Raw genomic sequence first — 26,590 nt, forward strand, 5'->3', positions numbered from 1 at the left:
GCCCTCAAGAGATTGTGTCTGACCCAGGGTTTCAATTTACATCACGGTTCTGGCAAGCTATCTGTAAAATAATGGGAGCTAAGCTCAATTTCTCCTCAGCCTACCTCCCACAGTCCAACAGACAGACAGAGAGGGTAAACCAAGACCTTGAGAAATTTATAAGACTCTACCTCTCTCCAGCTTAAGACAACTGGGTAGACCTCCTACCGTGGGCAGATTTCGCACATAACAATCTGTTCCACGAATCGTCATCTGAGTCCCCATTCTTCATCAACTATCAGAAGCATCCACGCCTTCCCACTTTTCCAGCTCTTCCCATCTCTGATGTCCCAGCTGCGGATTCCTGCATCCGAGAATTCTCGGACATCTGGTCTCAGGTAAAGACTAATCTTCAGAAAGCATCTGCCAGGTACAAATCCCAGGCGGATGAAAGACACAAAGTTCCAAGATGAGGACCAGGGAACAGAGTCTAGTTGTCCACTCGTTTTATCATACTCAGAGTGCAAACTATGAAATTTGCCCCACGTTACATCGGGCCGTATATTATATCCCAAGTAATAAACCCAGTAGCCTACCGCTTGTCCTTGCCTCTGTTCCTACGCATCCCAAATGTCTTCCATGCCTCTCTCCTTAAGCCTGTAGTCCTCAATAGATTCTTGTCCTCTCGAGCACCTCCCAGTTCCATCCCTGTTGATCAGCATAAGGAATATGAAGTGGATGAAATCTTGGACTCCAAGTTATCCAAGGGGATCTTGCACTTCCTCATTAATTGGAAAGGCTACGGTCCTGAGGAGCGCTGTTGGATCAAGAATTCGAACGTGCATGTCCCTCAACTTTTAAAGAAGTTTTATAAGAAATTTCCCGACAAACCGGTTTTGGCGTGTTCAGAGCCCACCCCTAAGGAGGGGGGTATTGTCACAAAATGATGCTCAGTCCATACTTACCTGGGCAGACGGTTTCAGAGACGGGGCAGGAGCTCCCTCTACTGACTGGAATGCGAGGATACATGCCGGAGCTCCCTCTAGTGGCTGGAATGCAAAATACAATCTGGAACTCCCTCTAGTGGCTAGTACATGGCATTACCTAAATTCTGATAAACTCCCCCCTGACGTTACATGATGCCTAACTATAGGACAGCCCATATAAGCTTCACTCTGAGCACCAACAGGTGCCAGAGTATCAGGTCATTTCTGCCTAGATCCAGCATTGTACTATACCTGATCTGACTTCCGGTGTTACGACTTGTATCGCTGACCTCTGCGTCTGTTCCTGTGATCTTGACCAGTGATTGTATCTATTGTACCTAGATAATGGCACAGCAACCTATTACAGGAAAGTCAATATATTAAAGTGAAACGATCATGCTATACATATTATATATGCTGTTTGATCTGAGTGCATCATGTTATAGAGCAGGAGGAGTTGAGTAGATTGATATATATTCTTGTGGGATAAGATTAATTATAACTTGCAGTTTATCATTCTCGGCTTAGGAGTTCAACGGGTGCAGTGACTCAATGATTGACAACCTTTATGACATGCATAGAGAGATAGCTAGCAGGCACTAAGGACCATCCACTGGATTCCTAAGCCTAAAATTTGTAGGGATTTTAATAATTAAATTAGTAGTTATAATAAAGAACAAGCAATGAAAAGTTGTCCCAATTTTAGTCTTTTATACATGTTTTAACAGCAACTAGACAGCTCTTTGTGTTTTACTGTCTCTTAGTAAATCACAAGATGTTTGACATTATCAGTGCCACATTGGTTATGATACATTTTATTTATATGATTTAAAAAAAGGCCACTTCTTGCAGCAGAATATTATCACAAGTTGAAAAAAATAGCCCATAAACATAGTGAGAATAAATAATTTTACTTATTTCCTGCAGAATCGACCAAACATGACCTATGAGAAGATGTCAAGAGCCCTGCGACAATACTACAAAATAAACCTTTTAAAAAAAGAATTTGGACAGAGGCTAACCTTCAGGTAAATTCTTGTTGAAACCATAAGGATTCTTCCCTTGGTGTTAAAGGGGTTTTCCTGTACAGTAATATTGATGGCCTATTCCTAGGATAGGTCATCAATATATGATTGCTGGGAGTCCGACTCTTGGCACCCCTTCTAAATGATGGGGCCGCTGCTCTCTATTAAGTTCCACGTCCCCTTTATTGTTTACCCAGGCACACCGCCATACATGGTTATGGCTATGCCTTGTTCTACAGCTCAGTCCCATTCACTTGAATAGAACTGAACTGTGGCCCATCATTCAGCTGATCATGTGGGTGCCAGGGGTCGGACCCCTAGTAATTAGATATTACTGGCCTATCTGTAATTACTAGTAGATATTACTGGCCTATCAATGTTACAATCTTGGAAAACCCCCTTAAGTCAAATGAGTAATAATACTGGCCATTCAATATTGAAGGGTTAAAAATATAGTTTTTGGACCCTGTAACCCAATAACATATAATAATTCCCAGAATGTCTACATATAATAATTTGCATACATCTTTTAGATATTTAGAACACTGATATTGGAGCTGAAAATGATTATTACAAAAATAATGTAGCACCTGAATAATAATGCATGCGAATACATTCGCATAAATGTCCTTCAAGTTCAATCAGGGGAAAAAAAGAAAAAACGCTCATAACGGAAGAGACAATACACACTAAAGGAGAAATAATTAGTTCCTGACCCTGAGTAGTAAACAGGATCAGCTGCCATTTAATGTGTGAATCTCAGAGTTTGTAGCCTGTATAGAGCATTTATATTTTGGAAAACTTACCAGAAGAAATCTTAAAGGGGTTGTCTGGGCACGGGTCAGTTTATCATCCTGATGATCTATCCACGGGATAGGTCATCAGTATATGATCATGGACACATGGACCCCGCACAGATTTGTTGCTCCGCTGCCTCCGGTCACCGGATGTTATGCAGTGGCCAGTGGCGGAAGCAGATGGCTCCGTACACTGTAAAGTGGCTGTACTGAAGTCCTCCAACACTGCTCCTATTCATTTGAATAGGTGCAGAGCTGCAGAACCGCAGCTCGCCACTATATTGTGACCGGAGCCATCTGCTTCCGGCATGGACATCCACCGATCATATACTGATGACCTATCCTATGGATAGGTCATCAGTACGAAAAGCCGCCCCGTGTCCGAATAGTCCCTTTAAAGGCATGGTGTTGCCAGAAAAACATGTTTTTTTTTTAAAAATTAAACATTTAGTGTGTGGGTGATTAAACATGGTTCAAATTTTTTTTATTTTTTTCACGAGTCAGGAAATAGTCAGGAAATATTATAAATTAATTCTAATTTATAATACTACCCATTTTTGGTCACTAGATGGAGCTAGTTCCCAAAATTGCAGCATTGCAACATTGGGTTAAAAGCCCTCGCTCTAGTGAGCTCTCAGCATCCCCCCCTCCTTTATCCTGGCTAGTGCCGGGATAAACGAGGGGTTTGAAAGGTTTAACCTCCTACACTGTGTGTCGCCATTTTTTGAGGTAACCCACAGTGTAGTAGGTTTACATACAGTAGTAAACACACACAAACACTAACATACATTGAAATGTCTTACCTGCTCCTGCCGCCGCGGCTCCCTCCGGCCCGTCCGCTCCCTTTGCTGCCGCTGTTCCATGTGCACAAGTCCGGAAGCCGCGACCGGAAGTAGTAAGATTACAGTCCGGCCGCGACTTCCGGTCCACAGGAAAATGGCGCCGGACGGCGTCAATTTCGAATAGGACTGTGTGGGAGCGGCGCATGCGCAGTTCCCACACAGACGCCGTACACGGACGTGAATGGGACGGGAGCCGTTCACAGTCCCTATGGGACTGTGGCTGCCGTACTCCATGTCTGTGTGTGTCGTTAATCGACACACACAGAAATGGAACAAAAAATGGCAGCCCCCATAGGGAAGAAAAAGTGTAAAAATAAGAAAAAGTAAAACACAAACACACAAATGAATAAAAACTTTTTTATTAAAGCACTAACATCTTTAACATATAAAAAAAATTATTTGCCATGACACTGTTCCTTTAAGTTCTATTTATCCGCTGCTTCAAGATAGAAAGACTCATCCTTTTACGCTGTGGTTTCTATTAAATATATCCTCATGTATGATAATAGAGCACTTGATAATTTTTATTATTATATGATAACTTGGGACCATGTTGCACATTAAACACCCTAGTTCAAGTTATTTATTCTCTTTAGAATATATTCAAGTCAAAATATAGAAGCTACTAATTGAAACTTATATACAATTTTATAGAACGCGAGCCAGTTCAAAGTAACATCATATTTTTCATGGGACATGGGTTCCCTCTAGTAATAAGTGGAGCATTATGTGTAGATACATAAAATAGTATTAGTGTCCCTAGGCATGACATGTTTTGCTATAACTGCAGCGTCTTCATGAGTCCAAGACATAACAATACTTAATTATGAAACACTCTAAGAAGGACATCAAAAGAACAAAAGTGTTGTAATGATGGGGTAGGGAAACGGACAAGTGAGCCCTAATCTACCCGCCACTCTGTCCCTGCCTACTTGCATTGACCCGCCCTAGGCGACGGGGTACAACTGGGCGGCGGTCCCTACGCTCAGTAAGTGAACGAGACAAACAGACAAGGGTAACAAAGCTAATGGAAAAGGGGCAGTTGCCCACGGCAACACCGTGAGCAACCAGAGTGGTGAACGAGCCGAGTCAAACCAGGAGTGTATGAGGTACCAAACGCAGAGCAGGAGAGTAGTCAGTAAGCCAGGGTCAGTATGGAGCAGGATCAAATAGTCAGAAGCTGTAGCTGGGCCGGGAAACCACAAGAGAAGAATCACAAGCAAGGAGGAACAGGAAAGGCAGGTATAAATAGACAGAGGGCGGAAGCTAGCTCCGTCTGGCCAGGCTGCGATAGGCTCTCCCACTCCTAAGCCTGCCAGCCTGAGTGGTGGAAGCTGGAGTCAGTCTCAGAGACATAGACTCAGGTGCAGACTGATTGCCTATGGGCGTATCCACAGAAGTTGTGCCTGGCAGATCCTTTACAGTACCCCCCCTTTTATGAGGGCCACCGGACCCTTTCTAAGTGGACCTGGTTTATTGGGGAAAGGGAGGTGGAACTTCCTGACCAATACCCCAGCGTGAACATCCCGGGCGGGTACCCAAGTCCTCTCCTCAGGCCCGTATCCTCTCCAATGGACCAGGTACTGGAGGGAGCCTTGGACCATCCTGCTGTCCACAATCTTGGCCACCTCGAATTCCACCCCCTCAGGGGTGAGAACGGGAACAGGAGGTTTCCTCGAGGGAGCCAAGGAGAAGGCCCACTCTTGGGGCCCTTCCTGGAGCCGGGACATAATTATACCCACCCGCTGGCTCTCAGAACCTGAGGAGTAAGGTTTTAAGCGAAAGTAGAGCCTTCAACTCTCCCGAAAGGAGAGAAAAGTCTTCCGGTCCCCTGAGAACCGGTCAGGCAACTTGAGGTGGGGTTCAAGAGGTGAGGTGAGGGGCACTACCATGGTAGCGTCAGGCTGGTTGACCCTCTGAGCCAGGGCCTGGAACTGTAGGGAGAGACCATGCATTTGCTGGGCCAGGGTCTCAAGGGGGTCCATAGTAGAGTCAGGGACCAGGGTAGACTAGGTAGTGAGGCTTGTGATTATGTAATGATGGGGGTAGGGAAACGGACAAGTGAGCCCTAATCTACCCGCCACTCTGTCCCTGCCTACTTGCAACGACCCGCCCTAGGCGACGAGGTACAACTGGGCGGCGGTCCCTACGCTCAGTAAGTGAACGAGACAAACAGACAAGGGTAACAAAGCTAAGGGAAAAGGGGCAGTTGCCCACGGCAACACCGTGAGCAACAAGAGTGGTGAACGAGCCGAGTCAAACCAGGAGTGTACGAGGTACCAAACGCAGAGCAGGAGAGTAGTCAGTAAGCCAGGGTCAGTATGGAGCAGGATCAAATAGTCAGAAGCTGTAGCTGGGCCGGGAAACCACAAGAGAAGAATCACAAGCAAGGAGGAACAGGAAAGGCAGGTATAAATAGACAGAGGGCGGAAGCTAGCTCCGTCTGGCCAGGCTGCGATAGGCTCTCCCACTCCTAAGCCTGCCAGCCTGAGTGGTGGAAGCTGGAGTCAGTCTCAGAGACATAGACTCAGGTGCAGACTGATTGCCTATGGGCGTATCCACAGAAGTTGTGCCTGGCAGATCCTTTACAGTACCCCCCCTTTTATGAGGGCCACCGGACCCTTTCTAAGTGGACCTGGTTTATTGGGGAAAGGGAGGTGGAACTTCCTGACCAATACCCCAGCGTGAACATCCCGGGCGGGTACCCAAGTCCTCTCCTCAGGCCCGTATCCTCTCCAATGGACCAGGTACTGGAGGGAGCCTTGGACCATCCTGCTGTCCACAATCTTGGCCACCTCGAATTCCACCCCCTCAGGGGTGAGAACGGGAACAGGAGGTTTCCTCGAGGGAGCCAAGGAGAAGGCCCACTCTTGGGGCCCTTCCTGGAGCCGGGACATAATTATACCCACCCGCTGGCTCTCAGAACCTGAGGAGTAAGGTTTTAAGCGAAAGTAGAGCCTTCAACTCTCCCGAAAGGAGAGAAAAGTCTTCCGGTCCCCTGAGAACCGGTCAGGCAACTTGAGGTGGGGTTCAAGAGGTGAGGTGAGGGGCACTACCATGGTAGCGTCAGGCTGGTTGACCCTCTGAGCCAGGGCCTGGAACTGTAGGGAGAGACCATGCATTTGCTGGGCCAGGGTCTCAAGGGGGTCCATAGTAGAGTCAGGGACCAGGGTAGACTAGGTAGTGAGGCTTGTGATTATGTAATGATGGGGGTAGGGAAACGGACAAGTGAGCCCTAATCTACCCGCCACTCTGTCCCTGCCTACTTGCAACGACCCGCCCTAGGCGACGAGGTACAACTGGGCGGCGGTCCCTACGCTCAGTAAGTGAACGAGACAAACAGACAAGGGTAACAAAGCTAAGGGAAAAGGGGCAGTTGCCCACGGCAACACCGTGAGCAACAAGAGTGGTGAACGAGCCGAGTCAAACCAGGAGTGTACGAGGTACCAAACGCAGAGCAGGAGAGTAGTCAGTAAGCCAGGGTCAGTATGGAGCAGGATCAAATAGTCAGAAGCTGTAGCAGGGCCAGGAAACCACAAGAGAAGAATCACAAGCAAGGAGGAACAGGAAAGGCAGGTATAAATAGACAGAGGGCGAAAGCTAGCTCCGTCTGGCCAGGCTGCGATAGGCTCTCCCACTCCTAAGCCTGCCAGCCTGAGTGGTGGAAGCTGGAGTCAGTCTCAGAGACATAAACTCAGGTGCAGACTGATTGCCTATGGGCGTATCCACAGAAGTTGTGCCTGGCAGATCCTTTACAAGTGTTCAGGAATTCACAAGGAAGAGACTGGCCAAAAATGTGATTCTTGGAAGAGTAGAAAGGAAACACTACTACTTACTTAGAGTAGCATTAATGCTCGTCTCATATTTGCCAAAAACAACTGGATGAATGCCAAGCCATATAGAATAAGGTTCTATCAGACAAAACACACAGGGTTCATTATAACTGGCAGAAGATAAAGAAGGCAGTTTATAAGTAACAACATCATACCAATGGCTAAACTGCATAAAGGTAAGGTTATTGAGGATACTTTGCTGCCCCTGGACCTGGACAACGTGTCATTATTTGAATAAACCACTAATTCTGCACTGTACTATAACATCAGTTCAGTCATGAGTGTAGTACACTCTTGTCTCTGCACAGTAGAATGGTATAGCCCATGTATTATTCCTAAGCAATTTTTCCTCTAAGCTAGGGCTACAGGGCGACTTTTGGCAGTGACACTGGTTGCATGGCCAAATATTGCTGTGTGCCTCTGTATTGCAAATAATTAAAATGAATTTGGATGAATTGCAAACCGCAGGTTGCCGCGACCCTGGCCCTAACCAGTAGGTCCCAACACAGCCAAATTCACTTTAATTACGTGCGATTCACACAGGGGCACACAGCGACCTGTGTCGCAGCTAAAGTTGCCATGTAGCCCTATCCTTAAAGGGGTTTCCAGAGTTAAAATGTGTTTGTGTTAATGCTTTTAACTTATGAATGCAAATCCAATTGTAATGTATTTACTGTTTCCAAATTGGCCCCTTTTCCAGATACTGGCGTGGGGCACATGCCTGGGGACGTCACTCTCTGGCCGCTGTGTTGATCATCAATTTCCTTCCGGGTATACAACTAGTCACTAGCGATGTGCCATGTATGGGCTGTTCTATTATACAGCCAGTAACGCGCATGCGGGGTACAGGCTGTATTTCAAAATAGCCCATACACGGCACGTCACTAGTGACGTGTCGTATACCCGGAAGTTATTTGATGATAAGAGTGACGTCACCAGGCATGTGCCCCACGGCAGCATCTGGAAACGGGGCGAATTTGGAAACTGGGCGAATTTGGAAACTGGAAGTACATTACAAATGTATTTACATTTATAAGTTAAAAGCATTAACACATACACGTTTTAACTTGGAAAAACCCCATAAAGCTGCATGGCAGTGTGGCTGTGCAGCTTAGAAGCTTCCCCCATAAAGGGGTTGTATAGACTTAGATGCTTCCCAGAAATAGCTCCACTCCTGTCCATCTGGTATGTTACGTCTGGTATTGCAGCTTCTCATGTATACAAATTGCCGTTGTTATCATATAATTTAATAGAAATGGGGCTTGTTTTTTGCGGAGCGAGCTTTCGTTTTTATTCATACCATTTTGAGGTACATAAGACTTTTTGATCACTTTTTAATTCATTTTTTGTGGGAGATGAGGTGATCAAAAAACAGCGATTCTGGTGCTTTACATTTTTTTTGTTGTACTGTGTTCATTGTGCTGGTTAAATAATGTTATATGTTAGAAGTTCGTACATTTATGTAAGCGCCGATACCAGCTATGTTAATTTTTTTTTTACTTTGCATTTGGGGGAAAATGAGAATGGTGTTTTTTTAATATTTTTATTTTTTATACAAAAAATCTTTATTTAACTCTATTTTATTTTAGTTCCCCTAGGGGACTTGAACCAGCGATTATTGGATCACTTGCATGATATACTGCAGTAATAATGTACTGCAGTTCATCATGATTTTTATAGGCTCCAATTAAGTCTTGCCTCTGAGACAAATCAAGCAATCAAGGCAAGAAATCCAGAGAGGCAGGAATCAAGAGAACCTGGACAACAGATTCAGCAGTGGAGCTGTCCAAACTTTCAGATGGCTTGAAAGAGAAGAGCTACTGCCTGAGACGCAGAAGTTTCTGGGTTCAAATTCTATCAATGCTCCCTTTTTTCCAAGATGTCCTCTGGACGCCCTAGGGGCTTTTGTTTTTGTTTTTTTTAGGTTATCTCTGATTAAATTCTTTTGTAAGTTTAGAAGCATGAACATTTTGCATCAAAAAAGCAGGATGCACATTCATAGATTTAGGAAGATTTAAATGAACAGGACTTCATCAATTTGAGCGAAAATTAGCTTTCCGGTGTTTATCAGCAGCCTATTTAAATACATGTTTAGCATCGTGCAAACTCTCAACAATCTTTTCTTTAACCTTTTGTAAGATCCAGCTATTATCAATTACATCTAATTTCATGAACTTAGATGTGATTGATAATAGCTGGACCTGTGTGTTAGAGACACACAAGACCAGCGTTCACCGAGACCTGACAGATTCATCTTTGACCGCAAGATACAGCTTCAATGTATACAGGGTACATAAAAGCTTTTTCCGTAAAGCCGATGTAGCATATTACGGGTTGATGGACTTGCTATTGAGCCCTTACTCCGATTTGTGTTTTATTTTTTTTTATTTTTTCACTTTTTCTTCACTATGGGGGCTGCCATTTTTTTTTACCATTTCTGTATGTGTCGATTAACGACACATACAGACATGGAATACGGCAGCTACAGTCCCATAGTGAATGCGAACGGGGCCCGTTCCATCCACTATGCTGTACGCCGTCTGTGTGGGAACGGCGCATGCGCCGCTCCCACACAGTCCAAGTTGAACTGTGCGACGTCCGGCGCCATTTTCCTGTGGACCGGAAGTCGCGGCCGGACAGTAAGATTACTACTTCCGGTCGCGGCTTCCGGACTTGTGCAGTTGGAGCGGCGGTAGCAGACGGAGCGGACGGACCGGAGGGAGCGGCGGCGGCAGGAGCAGGTAAGTTATTTCTATGTATGTTCGTGTTTCAGTGTGTGTTTACTACTGTATGTTAACCTACTACACTGTGTGTTAGCTCAAAAAATGGCGACACACAGTGTAGGAGGTTTGACCGTTCAATCCCCTCGTTTCTCCCGGCACTAGCCAGGATAAAGGAGGGGGGTTCTGAGAGCTCACTAGAGCGAGTGAGTTTTCTCAAATTTTGCAGCATAAAGCAATGTGGTTGCTTTACCACATGCAATGCTGCAATTTTGGGAATTGCTCCATCTAGTGACCAGTGCTGGGAAATATTATAAATTAGAATCTAATTTATAATATTTCCTGACTCGTGAAAAAAATAAAAAAATTAGAACAATGTCTAATCACCTATACACTAACTGTTTAGCTAAAAAAAAAAAAATGTTTTTCTAGCGACACATTACCTTTAATGTTGCGATTTCAATGTTGAAGGGTGTATTAGGCCATGCCTCTGGCGCGGCCGAATGGGCATGTAGCCAGGGCAAGTCTGAGGGCCTTTGTTAGGCCCCCGACTGCCATGGCAACCCATCAGCGGCCAGCGATTGTGTTCGCAGGCCGCCGATGGGTGACAGAAGGAGCCCCCTCCCTCTGTGAATACACTACGTGACACCAAACAATTCTAACACCATTACTAAAAATGAAGTGATCAATCTCTCTACACATCCCCTCACTCAAATTCAAATACAGGTCCTGGAGAGGGACCTGTCCTTTGTCCTGACGGAGAAATTTGACTCCTTCGTCTGGACCAAGGACATAGCCCTATTCTCCAGAAAACTGCACTGGCATAAATTTTTTTGTGAGAAAAATAAAAGGACCTGTCAGGACTTTCATTTGGATCCTGTTGCTCTAGACACAGCAAATGACGTTGTAGATCTCTTGGAAGATAATATCAGAGACAGAAGCAAGGGACCTTTCACTAATCTAAGATCGACAAGTACCAAAATGCCACCAATATGTAATAACCCAAATATAGAGATTTTCAGGAGACTAGTAGAGGAGGATCTAAGGGCTCTTGAAGGCCAGGAACCTATACATAGAAATATGACAAGGGAGGAATCTAGAACTCTGAATAATCTATCGGCAAATAAAAAAATAACAATAAAACCTTCTGACAAAGGGGGTAACGTAGTGGTGATGGACACGGGCCCCTATCTAGATATGTGCAACACAATTCTCTTTGACTCAGCAACATATCATCGATTGCAAGGCAGCCCTTTGGAAATATTTATGGGAGAACTGAGGATAATTCTGGAGAGGGCATTACAGAATGACATAATTAACCCCTTCAGGACGTAGCCCTTTTTCAAATTTTCACTTTTGTTTCTTTCTCCCCACATTTCAAAAGCTATCATTTTTTTATTTTTCCATCTATATAGCTATACGAGGGCTTGATTTTTGCAGGACAAGTTGTAGTTTTTCATTGCACCATTTATTGTACCGCATAATGTACTGGGAAGCTGAAAAAAAAATATTTGAGGGGTGAAATGGGCAAAAAGCAGTAATTACGTCATATTTTGGGGGCTTTTGTTTTTACGGCGTCCATCAGGCGTTAAAAACTACATATTCACCTTATTCTACAGGTTGATAAGATTACGGCGATACCAAATTTATATGTTTTGTTTTATGATTTACCACTTTTTAAAAAATAAAACCATTTGCTAAATTTACTAAAACTTTTGTGTCGCCGTATTCTGAGAGCCATAACTTTTTTATTTTTCCATCAATTTAGCAATGTGAGGGCTTAAGTTTTGCGGGGCGAGCTGTAGTTTTCACCCATACCATTTTGGGGAATATGTGACCTTTTGATCATTTTCTATTTCATTTTTTTGGAGCGCTAATGTGACCAAAAAACATCAATTTGCGTGTTTTATATATATATATTTTTACAGCATTCACCGAGCGGGTTAAACAACGCTATACTGTGATAGTTCAGACTTTTACGGACGCGGTAATACCAGTTATGTTAACTTTTATTTTTTTTAACATTGATTTAGTGGAAAAATGTGAAAAGGTTTTTTTTTTAACATTTGATACTTTATTGTTTTTAGAACATAACAAAAATCTTTATTTAACTGTTTTTTTTACTTTTTTTATTAGTCCCCCTAGGAGACTTGAAGCAGCGATTGTTGGATCGCTTGCATGATATACTGCAATACTAATGTATTGCAGTATATCGTGATTCTGACAGTCTCCTTTGAAGCCCTGCAGGCGGAGCTTCAAAAGAGTACAAAGATGGCGGACCTTGGGGCTTTTGTTCGGCCCCCAGACTGCCATAGCAACCGTTGTAACCGGCAAACCGTGCCGCTCGGGGGGGTGCGATCGCGAGTTTGAGGGGGCGCCCCCCTGATTCTAACACTTTAAATGCCACGGTCGTGATTGATTGTGGCATTTAAGGTGTTAAACGGGCGGAATCAAAGTGAACTTTGATTCCACTCATTGCAGGGAGGTGTCGGCTGCGTGTAACAGCCATCACCCGCTGTGTATGGAGCGAGCTCAGCCCGTGAGCTCGCTCCATACTTCCCCTTAACCCTCATCACGTACAGTTACGTGATTTTGCGTGAAGGGGTTAGTAAAATGGAACACCAATTTCTATCCCAAGAAAATCCCAAAGTGGCAACTTTTTATACAATTCCGAAGATACACAAAGGGACTAACCCTCTCAAGATGAGACCTATAATCTCTGGGTTTGACAGCCTAAACCAGAACATAGGAATATACATTGATAGAATCTTGCGCCCATTTGTGCTGAGTCACCCTTCATACATTAGAGACACTACAGATTTACTTCTAAAACTAGAGGGCATAGTCATGGAGAATAACATGATTTTTGTCTCCATTTATGTTGTAGCATTATACAGTTCAATTCAGCACCAGTTCGGATTGGAATCTGTTTCCCACTTTTTGAAAATGAGAGGAAACCATCTTATTGCACATAATGCATTTGTTATGGAATTATTGGAGTTCAACTTGACCAAAAATGTATTTCTGTTCAAGGACCATTACTTCCACCAGCTCAGGGGCACTGCTATGGGAAGCCCATGCGCCCCCTCATATGTGAACCTGTTCCTGGGCTGGTGGGAGGCAAATATAGTCTTTGCACATACCAATAGCAAATGGCATGAATCAATAGGCCTATGGCTGAGATTCATTGATGATATTTTCATCCTATGGATAGGTAACCAAGAAGAATTCCGGGACTTTATTCGTGACTTAAATACTAACCAAATAGGACTTAGATTCACCTCAGAGAGTGATACAGATAACCTGGCCTTCTTGGATGTGGGAATCTCAAGGGGGGATAAAGGTAGGATTATAGCTGATGTATTCAGAAAGTCTACCACAACAAACAGTCTCCTGAGGTGGGAGAGCTCCCAACCATATGCCCTAAAAAAATGGTATACCTAAGAGACAATACCTCCGCTTCAGGAGGAACTGTTCTAACATGAAGACTTACTACAAGCAGAGGATTTGAGAAACAGGTTTCTACAGAGGGGATACCCCAAGAGAATCCTGAAAGAAGCATTTAACAATGCAGTGGGAATGAAAAGATGTGACCTTCTGATACCCAATAAAGCAAAAGAACAGAAAGACAACATGATGCGCATCATAGGGACATATGATGGTTCTCACATAGAAATAAGGGAAATAATTAACAAGCACTGTGGAATATTAATGGAAGATGAAGACCTTAGACAAGCTATAGGTGGGAGACCCCAAATCACATTCAGAAGAAGCAAAAGCCTGAAGGATAAACTAGTGTGAAGCCACTTTGTAGATGAACCCCCTGAAACATGCTGGCTCCTGGGGACCTTTAGATGCGTTAGATGTCTCGCCTGTGAAGCAGTTTGTAATGTCCGTGGCTGCGGGCTGTCAGCTCCGTTCTCCCCCTGACAGCCGCAGCCACGAGTCGGCAAGCGCTGGCCCCAGCCTCCTCCTCAGGAGAAGCCAGTGCTCGCGTCTACTCACCACAGCCGGATCCCGTAACGGGGCATCGCGTGCACAGGACCTCGTTCATGAACCTTGACCCGTGAGTACTCTGGACTATAATAGGGGTCCAGCCCCCTAGTTCTATGCCTGAGCTTTGTTGTGTATTCCTAGTCTGTCTTGCATATGGCCCCCTAGTGTTTCCTGCTCCCAGTGTTCCTGTATCCTATTACTTGTATCCTGATCCAGTCCCCTGCTGCGTTGGATACCACGCATGTTCTGCTTCTCCACACCTGACATCCACCTGCTGCCAAGTTCCTGCCAAGCCTGCATTGCTACTGTCCGAGCTGCCACAGGTACCCTATACAAACTATAGACTTTGACCTGCGTCCTGTAGGCCAGCTGCCTTACCGCCAAGACGGTACGGCCCAGTGGGTCCACAGACCCTTCGTGACAGTAAGCTCAGGCCATGGACCCCGCTGGTCGACCAAGACCATGACGACGTCACAGGAGATGCGGGCGGATTTGCTGGACCTCCAGTCTCTACAAGAACAACTCCTCCAGGCTTCGAACATTCTCGTAAGTCAGCAGGAGGCACGAGCTGCCGTTCCTCCTACTACACCTCCTGGTAGTGTTGATCCTCAGACTACACCTCCTGGCAGTGTCGATCCGCGTTTTTCTTTGCCTCTTTTCTTTGCCGCTATGATGGAGATGCAGGTTCCTGCCGTGGATTTTTGAATCAGTGCCAGATCCACTTCAGCCTGTATTCTAGGGCATTTTCATCTGACGGCGCAAGGGTCGCTTTCATCATCTCTCTCCTCACTGGCAAGGCCGTTGCATGGGCGAACCCTATCTGGGAGAGACAAGGACCAGAGACCCGTGACTTCCAAGCCTTTCTCCGGACTTTTCGAATGGTGTTTGAGGAGCCTGGACGGGTCTCATCTGCAGCGGCTACCTTGATTAAACTACGCCAAGGAGACACCTCCGTGTGCGAGTACGCCATCCACTTCCGCACCCGGGCCGGAGAACTGTTATGGAACAATGAGGCCCTGGTAGCTGCATTCTGGCATGGACTGTCTCCTAAAATTAAGGACGAACTTGCCGCTCGAGACCTGCCATCTACCCTGGATGACCTCATCCTTCTGTCCGCCCGGATTGATATGCGGATCCGAGAACGCCTCCAAGAGGTTAGTCGGGAGGGAGACCCTCCAAGTCTGGTACCTACTTTGCAGCAACCCCTGCTGTCCTCAGATGTCGATCCTCCTAATGAGTCTGTGATGATGGACCAAGGTAAGCTATCCACCCAGGAGAGACAACGTAGACGCACTTCTGTACTTTGTCTATATTGCGGCTACGGTGGCCATCTTGTGCGCCTGTGCCCTCAAAAGCCCCAAAGCCTAGGGTTGCTAGGAGTTGCAACCCAGGGTAAAAAAGGACTTCCGTCCAAATTGTCCTTACCCGTGACCATAGTGTCTGGCGGGAGAACGCATCATGTCTCTGCGTATCTGGACTCTGGATCCGCTGCAAATTTTATCCGTAGAGACCTGGTGGACCTTCTTCAATTGCCTACTACCCCTATGGAGAGCCCGTTGACAATTGCTTCAGTGGATGGCCTACCCCTGCCAGACCCAGTTATTGCTGTGACCAAACCACTGAGGCTCCAAGTAGGGGCTCTCCACTCCGAACTGCTGTCATTCTATGTCCTACCCAGAGCCGTTGACCCTGTGTTGCTGGGCCTGCCTTGGCTCCGATTGCATGCCCCAGTCCTCAACTGGAACTCTGGAGAGGTTCTCCAGCGGGGCACCGAGTGTCAGAATCATTGCCTGGGACAGATTCGTTCGGCTCAGCCTCCTGTGCCTCAGTCACTGGCAGGATTGCCTAGTCATTTTACTTCATTTGCGGACGTCTTCAGCAAGAAAGAGGCGGAGACACTGCCCCCACATCGGGAATATGACTGTCCTATCGAGCTGGTTCCTGGTGCTTCCCTTCCCCGTGGTAGGGTATATCCTCTCTCTCTGCCAGAGACTCTGTCTATGTCTGCCTATGTTAGAGAGAACTTGGAGCGGGGCTTCATATGCAAGTCTTCCTCCCTGGCAGGAGCCGGGTTATTCTTCCTCAAAAAGAAGGATGGTTCTCTTCGTCCCTGTATAGACTACCGAGGTCTCAACTAGATCACGGCGAAAAATAAGTATCCATTGCCATTGATCTCAGAAATATTTGATTGTATACGTGGTGCCAAGATTTTTTCCAAGTAGACCTGCGGGGGGCTTACAACCTAATCCGCATTCGCCAGGGTGATGAATGGAAGACTGCATTTAACACCCGTGATGGACACTATGAGTATCTAGAAATGCCCTTCGGCTTGTGTAATGCCCCTCCGGTCTTCCAGGAGTTTATTAATGACATTTTCCGTGACCTCCTCTATGTTTGTGTAGTAGTCTATCTTGATGACATCTTGATTTTTTTCTCCAGATCCTATGACTCATCAGAAGCATGTCCGTCAAGTCTTGCTGCGGTTAAGGGAGAATAATCTGTACGCCAAATTGGGGAAGTGCGAATTTGAGAGAGATGCTCTACCCTTCCTGGGCTACATCATCTCGAATAGAGATCTCAAGATGGATCCTGAAAAGGTAAAGTCTGTCCTGGAATGGCCACGTCCTCAAGGCTTGAGGGCCATACAGGGCTTTCTGGGATTCGCCAGTTTTTACAGACAGTTCATCCCAAACTTCTCTTCACTGACATCTCCTATCTCTAACCTCACCAAGGGGCATGTACGCCAAGGTGTGGACTCCTGAGGCAGAGTCCGCATTCAATACCCTGAAGAGTGCCTTCATGTCAGCCTCTATCTTCCATCATCCAGACGTCTCTCTACAGCTCTTGTTGGAGGTGGATGCATCCTCTGTCAGTGCTGGTGCACTCCTGTTCAAGAGAGGCTTCAAGGGCAAGTCTAGGGTATGTGGATATTTCTCCAGGGAGGACTTTTGTGCGCATGGCTGACCGAAGGAGGGTCCTCCGCTGGTGACATGCCTCTAGACTGGCAGGTCACGCGGGGATCCGTAAGACCCGGGATTTGATTGCCCATCATTTCTGGTGGCCCACTCTGCCCAAAGTTGTTATGGACTTTGTTTCCTCCTGCTCTGTGTGTGCAGCTAAGAAGGTCGCTCACTCCAGACCCGCTGGTCTGCTCCAGGCATTGCCTGTGCCGGATGTTCCCTGGCAGCATATAGCTATGGACTTTGTTATTGACCTGCCTCTCTCTGCCGGATGCAGTACTGTCTGGGTGGTGGTGGATCGATTTTCGAAAATGGCCCACTTCGTTCCTCTGACCGGTCTTCCATCTGCTCCTTAACTGGCCAAGCTGTTTATCCAACACATCTTCTGCCTGCACGGCTTGCCGCAGCATATTGTGTCTGATCGGGGGGTTCAGTTCACCTCGAGGTTCTGGAGAGCCCTTTGCGGACTTCTACGTGTGAAGTTGGACTTTTCCTCGGCCTACCATCCTCAGTCCAATGGACTCGAGGATCAATCAAATCTTGGAGAACTACCTGCGTCACTTCGTCTCTAGGCAGCATGATGACTGGGTGCAGTTGCTTCCGTGGGCTGAATTCTCCTACAACAATCATACCAGCAAGTCCACTAGGAACACTCCGTTCTTCATAGTCCTTGGCCAACACCCACGAATACCTCTCCCGGTTCCTGATTCATCCAAGGTACCAGCTACTGACACGGCCTTTAGGGACTTTCTACAGATTTAGCGGCAGACTCGATCCTTCATCCTGCTGGCAGTTGACCATATGAAACGGAGGGCGGACACAAGGAGAAGACACAAAGGTCTGGCTGTCCTCCAGGAACATTCGACTAAGGGTGCCGTCATGCAAGTTTGCTCCCAGGTTCCTCGGACCATTCGAGATCCTACAACAGATCAACCCTGTAGCCTATAAGCTTTGGCTGCCTACTACCCTCAAGATCCCCAACTCCTTCCATGTATCCCTCCTGAAGCCAGTGGTCCTGAACCGCTACACCAAGACTCCTAGCCCTGTGGTTGTCGCCAGCGGCCCTTCAGACACCTTTGAGGTTCAAGAGATCCTAGACACCAAAAGATTGAGAGGAAAGACCTTTTATTTGGTGGATTGGAGGGGATTTAGTCCTGAAGAGAGGTCTTGGGAGCCAGAGGAGAACCTCAATGCTCCTGCTCTTCTGAAAAAGTTTCTCTTTCGCTCTGGTCCCAAGAAGAGGGGGCGTAAGAGGGGGGATACTGTAATGTCCGTGGCTGCGGGCTGTCAGCTCCGTTCTCCGCCTGACAGCCGCAGCCACGAGTCGGCAAGCGCTGGCCCCAGCCACCTCCTCAGGAGAAGCCAGCGCTCGCGTCTACTCACCACAGCCGGACCTCATTCATGAACCTTGACCCGTGAGTACTCTGGACTATAAGAGGGGTCCAGCCCCCTAGTTCTATGCCTGAGCTTTGTTCTGTATTCCTAGTCTGTCTTGCATATGGCCCCCTAGTGTTTCCTGCTCCCAGTGTTCCTGTTCCTGTAATCTATTACTTGTATCCTGATCTAGTGCCGTGCTGCGTTGGATACCACGCCTGTTCTGATTCTCCACACCTGACGTCCACCTGCTGCCAAGTTCCTGCCAAACCTGCCCTGCTACTTCTCCGAGCTGCCACAGGTACCCTATACGAACTATAGACTTTTACCTGCATACTGTTGGCCAGCTGCCTTACCGCCAAGATGGTACAGCCCAGTGGGTCCACAGACCCTTCGTGACACAGTTGAGGTATCTAGGGCATTTACTAGTGCGACGACAGGCATTGGATACCTGAATAAACAGTTTATTAATTGTAAATATAGAGGGGTGATATATTTAGCTAAATGTACGTGCCCTAATGATTATGTGGGGAAGACTAAAAGAGAGTTCAGGAGACGCATCAGGGATCATTATAATGATATCATAAACAAAAGAGACACTACAATATCAATATACTGATATAAGGTAAAAAATAGAGTCTCCAAGGCGCTGCTGCACAGGGAAGGCAATGAGCAAGAAGGATAAGTGATGTATAGGTAGTTTATTGAATACAAGGCTACGCGTTTCAATGCCACACCGGCATCTTCATCAGGCCATAAAAGAAACATAACAACTGCACAGTTTAAATACACACTGAACAATGAAAAAACCCGCCAATGTGACCGGGGTCAAAGTGCTCGGATGACGTCACAAATGAAAAGGAATGCAACCATTCACACGAGGCAGTAGATGGTATAATCAGCGGTCAGGACCATGGACAGCAGCAATGTCAAACATACGCAACTGCATCAAAGGAAAACACATAGCAAACTGAACAATAATGGTACATAGGGTATAAAAATGCAAATGGGATAAAATATAATTAAAATACTCATAATGTCGGAGTAATAAAAATATGACATTTATAAAAGAAAAAAAGAAGAAAGATCAAAATCTACAGTAAAACTTATATAAATATGTGCGGCAATAAGATTACTTGGAAAAGAAAGCATCCAAATGGATGTTAAAAAGACAGCATATAAATGAATTTGGAAGGACAGAGTAATGATAACAGAATGATGTTGGAAACATCTGAAACATATGCTGAAAGTAATAGCATCCAAAAGTATGCTAAAATGACAGCGCATTTATAAATAGAAAGACGGGCATCCATTAAAGCTGTACTGTGAAAATGAAAATGTGATACAATGAGCTACCATTATAAACTGATGTTCTGATCAAATAATATACAAATATAGAATACAATTATGTAATAATAAGCAGTTATGGAATACAATTATGTAGGTACAGTACAATAGGTAAATAAACGAATTATAGACATAAAAACAGGATTAAAGGGAAAAGGATGTATGCCAACGAATATATAGTTATATCATCAGATAGCTAAGTAAGGAAAAAATTAAACATGAAGGAGTTGTAGGAAAAATAGGCTATCAAGAAGATAAATAGCAGTAAGGGGGTGACCCTAATAATCTCTATGTAATTGCCAAAAAAAGCCGCTATATCGGAATGACCTGAATTATGAGCTAAACGAATTTGAAGGAGTGCATGGAGATAGGAACTGCAAAACAATGGCAAATGTGAGGAAAAAACGGACCAAAATGAACAAGCACAAAAATTACTGTTGAATGGATAAACAAAATTGTTTATCAATGATTATTAATCTAGGGAAGATTCAGTGAGATCATTTAAACCATATGGTTGTAGAGTCCTGAGTTTAAAAATCCAATAATTTTCACGCTGCTTAAGTTTATTAAATCTATTTGCAGTATTTGATGAAATTAGTTCGATGGGTGTGACTGTTATTTCATTAAAAAGATTATTATGAGTGGAGGCAAAATGACGTGAAACACTATGTTTCATAAAACCAGAAGTAACATTGAACCTGTGACTATTGATTCTGGTTCGTAGGCACTGAGTAGTGCGGCCAATGTATTGTAAACGACAGGGGCATTCAAGCATATAAATAATATATGAACTCCCACAATTAAGGAAACTATTAATCTTGAAAGATTCATCAGTCACTGTGGATGTATATTTTGTGGCTCTATGGGTGATCACAGCACAGCACATACAGCGTTGATGGCCACATTTAAAAGAGCCTAATAGTTTAGGGAGCAAAGTAGAGCTGGTAGCTGAAGGATTGCTCAGTCTACTTGGAGCCAAAATATTTTTTAATGATTTTGAACGTCTAAAAGTAACTATAGGTTTATTGGGCAATTCACTCTTAAGATAGGGATCACTGGTCAGAATGTGCCAATGCCTCTCTAGGATTTCCCTGATTTTCTTATTACCACTATTGAATGTGGTGATGAAATTATTACTAAAATTTTGGGCAGTCCTCTTTTCTACTTTTTCCTCAATGCACGATGCTTGGGTTAGTAGGGCAGCTTTGCGTCGAGCTCCTTTTATGAGATTGGTAGGAAAATTCTTCTGTTTAAATCTTTTTTCTAAAATATTACATTCCCTATTAAAATCCATGTTAGTAGTACAGTTTTTTCTAACCCTCCTAAATTGACCAAAAGGGACATTCTTGATCCATGGTGGATAATGAGCACTATTAAAATTGATGTAGCTATTGACATCTACCGTTTTAAAATGAGTCTTCGTATTAAATTTATTGGAGGCAGTGTCGAAGGAAATATTTAAATCCAGAAAATCAATGGACGTGGCTGAAAAGGTATGTGTAAAAGAAAGCCCATACGTGTTCTGATTAAGAAATTCAATAAAAGATACAGCCTCAGACTCATTACCCATCCAAATGAAGAGAAGATCGTCAATATAGCGTTTATACAATAAAATTTTATTTTTGAAGCGATGATCCTGGTGTATATAGTGTTCTTCAAAATTACCCATATAGAGGTTGGCATATGAGGGTGCGAACCTGGAACCCATAGCACACCCCTTGATTTGGTTGTAAAATTTTTTATCAAAACTAAACGAATTATGGTGGAGAATAAAATGAACGCATTTGGTGATAAAATCAATCTGAACAGAGGGCATGTTGGTTTTAGTGTTTAATGCAGACTCAATAACCTTAATGCCTTTGGAGTGGGGGATATTGCTGTATAGAGCAGTGACGTCTGCAGTGAGAAAATTAATGGGGTGCATGAGATTAGTTACATTGGTAGCAAGAAGCTCTCTAATAACTTGCGTCAAATCCTTGAGATATGAAGATAGGCCGACCACTAGGGGTTGTAGATGCAGATCAACGAAATGGGAAAGGTTGCTGGTCAAGGACCCAATACCAGAAATGATGGGGCGTCCGGGGGGATTAGTGATGGATTTATGTATCTTGGGAAGATGGTACATAAATGGCAGACTAGGAAAAGGCATATGGAGAAAGCCCTTTTCTTTTTTTGTAATAATGCCATCTCGGAAAGCTGTCTCAATTAGATTCGCATATTTTAGTGAATGGTCGTGTAAGGGATTCGCTGTCAATTGGACATAGAAATTAGTGTCTCCCAAAATTCTGTAGGTCTCCCCCAAGTATTGGTCTCTGTTCATAACTACAATGCCTCCTCCTTTGTCAGCTGAACGAATCGTGATATTCTCATTTTTCGCCAATGTTTTAAGGGAATTTCTTTCCTGATATGTGAGATTATCAGATTTGTGTGCAGGTTTGCCAAGAGTTCTGAACTCATTACCTACGAGAGTGGAAAAAGTTTCTAAAAGGGAGCCCTGATGGTGCAGGGGATAAAAGCAAGATTTAGGTTTTAGATTAGTAGTGATAACTGACGGAGCAGGGTCGTATGTGGTTGATTCAGGCGCAGGGACAGATGTTGCATATGTGGGCACCATTTTGGAGAGAGAAAAGTGTCTAGTAAGAGTTAGTTTGCGAATGAACCTATTGAGGTCAATGAAAAGATCAAAATTATTGGGTGATGCGACCGGACAAAAGGAAAGGCCTTTATTAAGCAGACTGATCTCATGTGGATCCAAAATGTGAGAAGATAGGTTAAAAAGTTTCATTTTTAATGGTTGATCCGATGTTTCTTTAGAGTTGTGGAAAGGGGTCGTTTTATTGCGTTTGCGACCTCCTCTTCTTCCTCTGTATCTAATTTTCTTTTTATGGAAATTTTCTGTACCAGTGGGAAAAAATGTGTGATAGTTTGTATTTTTGGGCTTAGGAGGTAAGTCACAAGTTGGTCGTCGCTGTTGATAGTGGGTGTAACAGGTGGCATGGTTAATTGGGAGGGGAGTCCTAAAAAAGACGTGGTGGCATCCAAGAAGGATATGGGAGCTAAAAGAGGGGGATCGGAGTTGCCATGGAGTGCATCATTGGGGGGTGATGTTGCACAAGCACCTTCTATATTCGTAGGGAAAGAGTCATCCAATAGATTGGTGGAGGTATCATGAGTGGATAATTGTAGCAGAGATGTAGATACATCATGTTCTGAGAGAACCATGGAGATATTTGAGGATGGTGAAATAATAATAGGAGTGGAAGGGTTATCCAGGGCGGATTGAAATTGTAATAAACGAGTTTCTAATTCAGAGGACCTAAACGCATTGACAGGAATATCAGAAAGGTGGTTAGTGGAGGGCATATAATCTGTAACTTTAGAGTGAGTGGAAACAGTGCTCTTAGTATTAACCTTGGTTGGAAGAAACATAGATTCAGTAGTGTGGGACATTACTGAAAAATTAGTAGAGCGGGTAGGATTCATAGGGAGCTCAACAGAATTCATATTCCTGTGGCTGTTTTTGAATGTTCTACTATGGGGTGAAAACCTGCGTGATTCACCCTCTGGGAAACCATTGCGGGGGTACCTGCGAGATCTACCCTCAGTTGGGGGGAAAAAAAACTTTTTTCCAGCTCTTTCTTTGTTGATAGTGGATTGATCAATAGTTGTATCAATCATAGGTGCTGAATATGCATTGTTATCATCAATAACATTAGTTTGGTGCTCACAACGATATCTCTTGAATTTATCAGATTTTCGGAGAATCAGATCTTTCTCGTAGGTACTGAGCCTATTATTGATGGATGATTCTATTTTTAAGAAATCGGGATGGTCAGAGAATTTCAACAATTTATCCTTAATCAAGGAAATCTCGGTTTTCAAAGAGTCACTAACAAAAGTCCTCTTACGGAAGAGCAATTTTAAGGCACCTGATTGACAAATGTCTAACAATGCCTTCCAATCAGAGCTAAAATCTATGTCAGAGGGATAAGGATTAGAAAGCAAAATCCTCAGCCCCCTGGGAGTAATACTTTCGGCGATGTACGTTTGCAAAAACAGGCAGTCTATGTTCTGTTTGGCTTCATTTTTCAGGAGATCCTCCAATGTTAAAAACAAGTCGGTCATCACTTTAGTCAATTCGGGAGTATAGGTGTTACTCACAATTTCAGTATGATCCGTAGTATCAAGAAATCCCAGTGATTGCATGATCCATTGTTCACGAAAGTGTCTCCTATCATTGATAAAATCGGTCATAATTGGTGTATAACTTCCTCCAGAGACACAAATCCTCAGTGGGATGAAAGTAGTCAGTTCACGGATACTTGCTTCAGTGGAAGAGCTGAGTGGCAGCCAGTGAGAAAGAAGAACTTCTATGGTGTGGTTCACACAGGAGAAACCACAAACGCAATGGAGCAAATCTTTGCAGCGGGACGTCAGATCCAAAAGGAAAGTTTAATCCCGAACTAGGCAGATAGGAGATACAAAACACAGCGCCACATAGTGTAGATTACCAGGGGTAAAGAGGTACAGAATCCAGAAATCCAATTGGTTGCTCACCTCGGATTAAAGGACAACGAACAGTGGAGAGAATAATTGCTGCTGCTGCCAGGACTCGGTGCCGGTGTTCCAAGGAAAACCGCAAGAGATATACTGATATAAGGTAAAAAATAGAGTCTCCAAGGCGCTGCTGCACAGGGAAGGCAATGAGCAAGAAGGATAAGTGATGTATAGGTAGTTTATTGAATACAAGGCTACGCGTTTCAATGCCGCACCGGCATCTTCATCAGGCCATAAAAGAAACATAACAACTGCACAGTTTAAATACACACTGAACAATGAAAAAACCCGCCAATGTGACCGGGGTCAAAGTGCTCGGATGACGTCACAAATGAAAAGGAATGCAACCATTCACACGAGGCAGTAGATGGTATAATCAGCGGTCAGGACCATGGACAGCAGCAATGTCAAACATACGCAACTGCATCAAAGGAAAACACATAGCAAACTGAACAATAATGGTACATAGGGTATAAAAATGCAAATGGGATAAAATATAATTAAAATACTCATAATGTCGGAGTAATAAAAATATGACATTTATAAAAGAAAAAAAGAAGAAAGATCAAAATCTACAGTAAAACTTATATAAATATGTGCGGCAATAAGATTACTTGGAAAAGAAAGCATCCAAATGGATGTTAAAAAGACAGCATATAAATGAATTTGGAAGGACAGAGTAATGATAACAGAATGATGTTGGAAACATCTGAAACATATGCTGAAAGTAATAGCATCCAAAAGTATGCTAAAATGACAGCGCATTTATAAATAGAAAGACGGGCATCCATTAAAGCTGTACTGTGAAAATGAAAATGTGATACAATGAGCTACCATTATAAACTGATGTTCTGATCAAATAATATACAAATATAGAATACAATTATGTAATAATAAGCAGTTATGGAATACAATTATGTAGGTACAGTACAATAGGTAAATAAACGAATTATAGACATAAAAACAGGATTAAAGGGAAAAGGATGTATGCCAACGAATATATAGTTATATCATCAGATAGCTAAGTAAGGAAAAAATTAAACATGAAGGAGTTGTAGGAAAAATAGGCTATCAAGAAGATAAATAGCAGTAAGGGGGTGACCCTAATAATCTCTATGTAATTGCCAAAAAAAGCCGCTATATCGGAATGACCTGAATTATGAGCTAAACGAATTTGAAGGAGTGCATGGAGATAGGAACTGCAAAACAATGGCAAATGTGAGGAAAAAACGGACCAAAATGAACAAGCACAAAAATTACTGTTGAATGGATAAACAAAATTGTTTATCAATGATTATTAATCTAGGGAAGATTCAGTGAGATCATTTAAACCATATGGTTGTAGAGTCCTGAGTTTAAAAATCCAATAATTTTCACGCTGCTTAAGTTTATTAAATCTATTTGCAGTATTTGATGAAATTAGTTCGATGGGTGTGACTGTTATTTCATTAAAAAGATTATTATGAGTGGAGGCAAAATGACGTGAAACACTATGTTTCATAAAACCAGAAGTAACATTGAACCTGTGACTATTGATTCTGGTTCGTAGGCACTGAGTAGTGCGGCCAATGTATTGTAAACGACAGGGGCATTCAAGCATATAAATAATATATGAACTCCCACAATTAAGGAAACTATTAATCTTGAAAGATTCATCAGTCACTGTGGATGTATATTTTGTGGCTCTATGGGTGATCACAGCACAGCACATACAGCGTTGATGGCCACATTTAAAAGAGCCTAATAGTTTAGGGAGCAAAGTAGAGCTGGTAGCTGAAGGATTGCTCAGTCTACTTGGAGCCAAAATATTTTTTAATGATTTTGAACGTCTAAAAGTAACTATAGGTTTATTGGGCAATTCACTCTTAAGATAGGGATCACTGGTCAGAATGTTCCAATGCCTCTCTAGGATTTCCCTGATTTTCTTATTACCACTATTGAATGTGGTGATGAAATTATTACAAAAATTTTGGGCAGTCCTCTTTTCTACTTTTTCCTCAATGCACGATGCTTGGGTTAGTAGGGCAGCTTTGCGTCGAGCTCCTTTTATGAGATTGGTAGGAAAATTCTTCTGTTTAAATCTTTTTTCTAAAATATTACATTCCCTATTAAAATCCATGTTAGTAGTACAGTTTTTTCTAACCCTCCTAAATTGACCAAAAGGGACATTCTTG

At 43.8% G+C, this 26,590-nt stretch overlaps 1 protein-coding gene across 2 annotated transcripts in view; it reads left to right on the forward strand.

Annotated features, from left to right (window-relative positions):
- LOC142741286 (transcription factor ETV7-like) overlaps positions 1-26,590 on the forward strand; it is a 135,260-nt gene that overhangs the window by 64,366 nt on the left and 44,304 nt on the right. For both annotated transcript variants that reach the window (XM_075850682.1, XM_075850683.1), the window contains one exon: positions 1,893-1,993. In XM_075850682.1, coding sequence (XP_075706797.1) covers positions 1,893-1,993 — 101 coding nt within the window. The remainder of the gene's footprint in view (positions 1-1,892; positions 1,994-26,590) is intronic.

The sequence above is a fragment of the Rhinoderma darwinii genome, chromosome 2, assembly GCF_050947455.1.
Source record: "Rhinoderma darwinii isolate aRhiDar2 chromosome 2, aRhiDar2.hap1, whole genome shotgun sequence".
Taxonomy (NCBI): domain Eukaryota; kingdom Metazoa; phylum Chordata; class Amphibia; order Anura; family Rhinodermatidae; genus Rhinoderma; species Rhinoderma darwinii.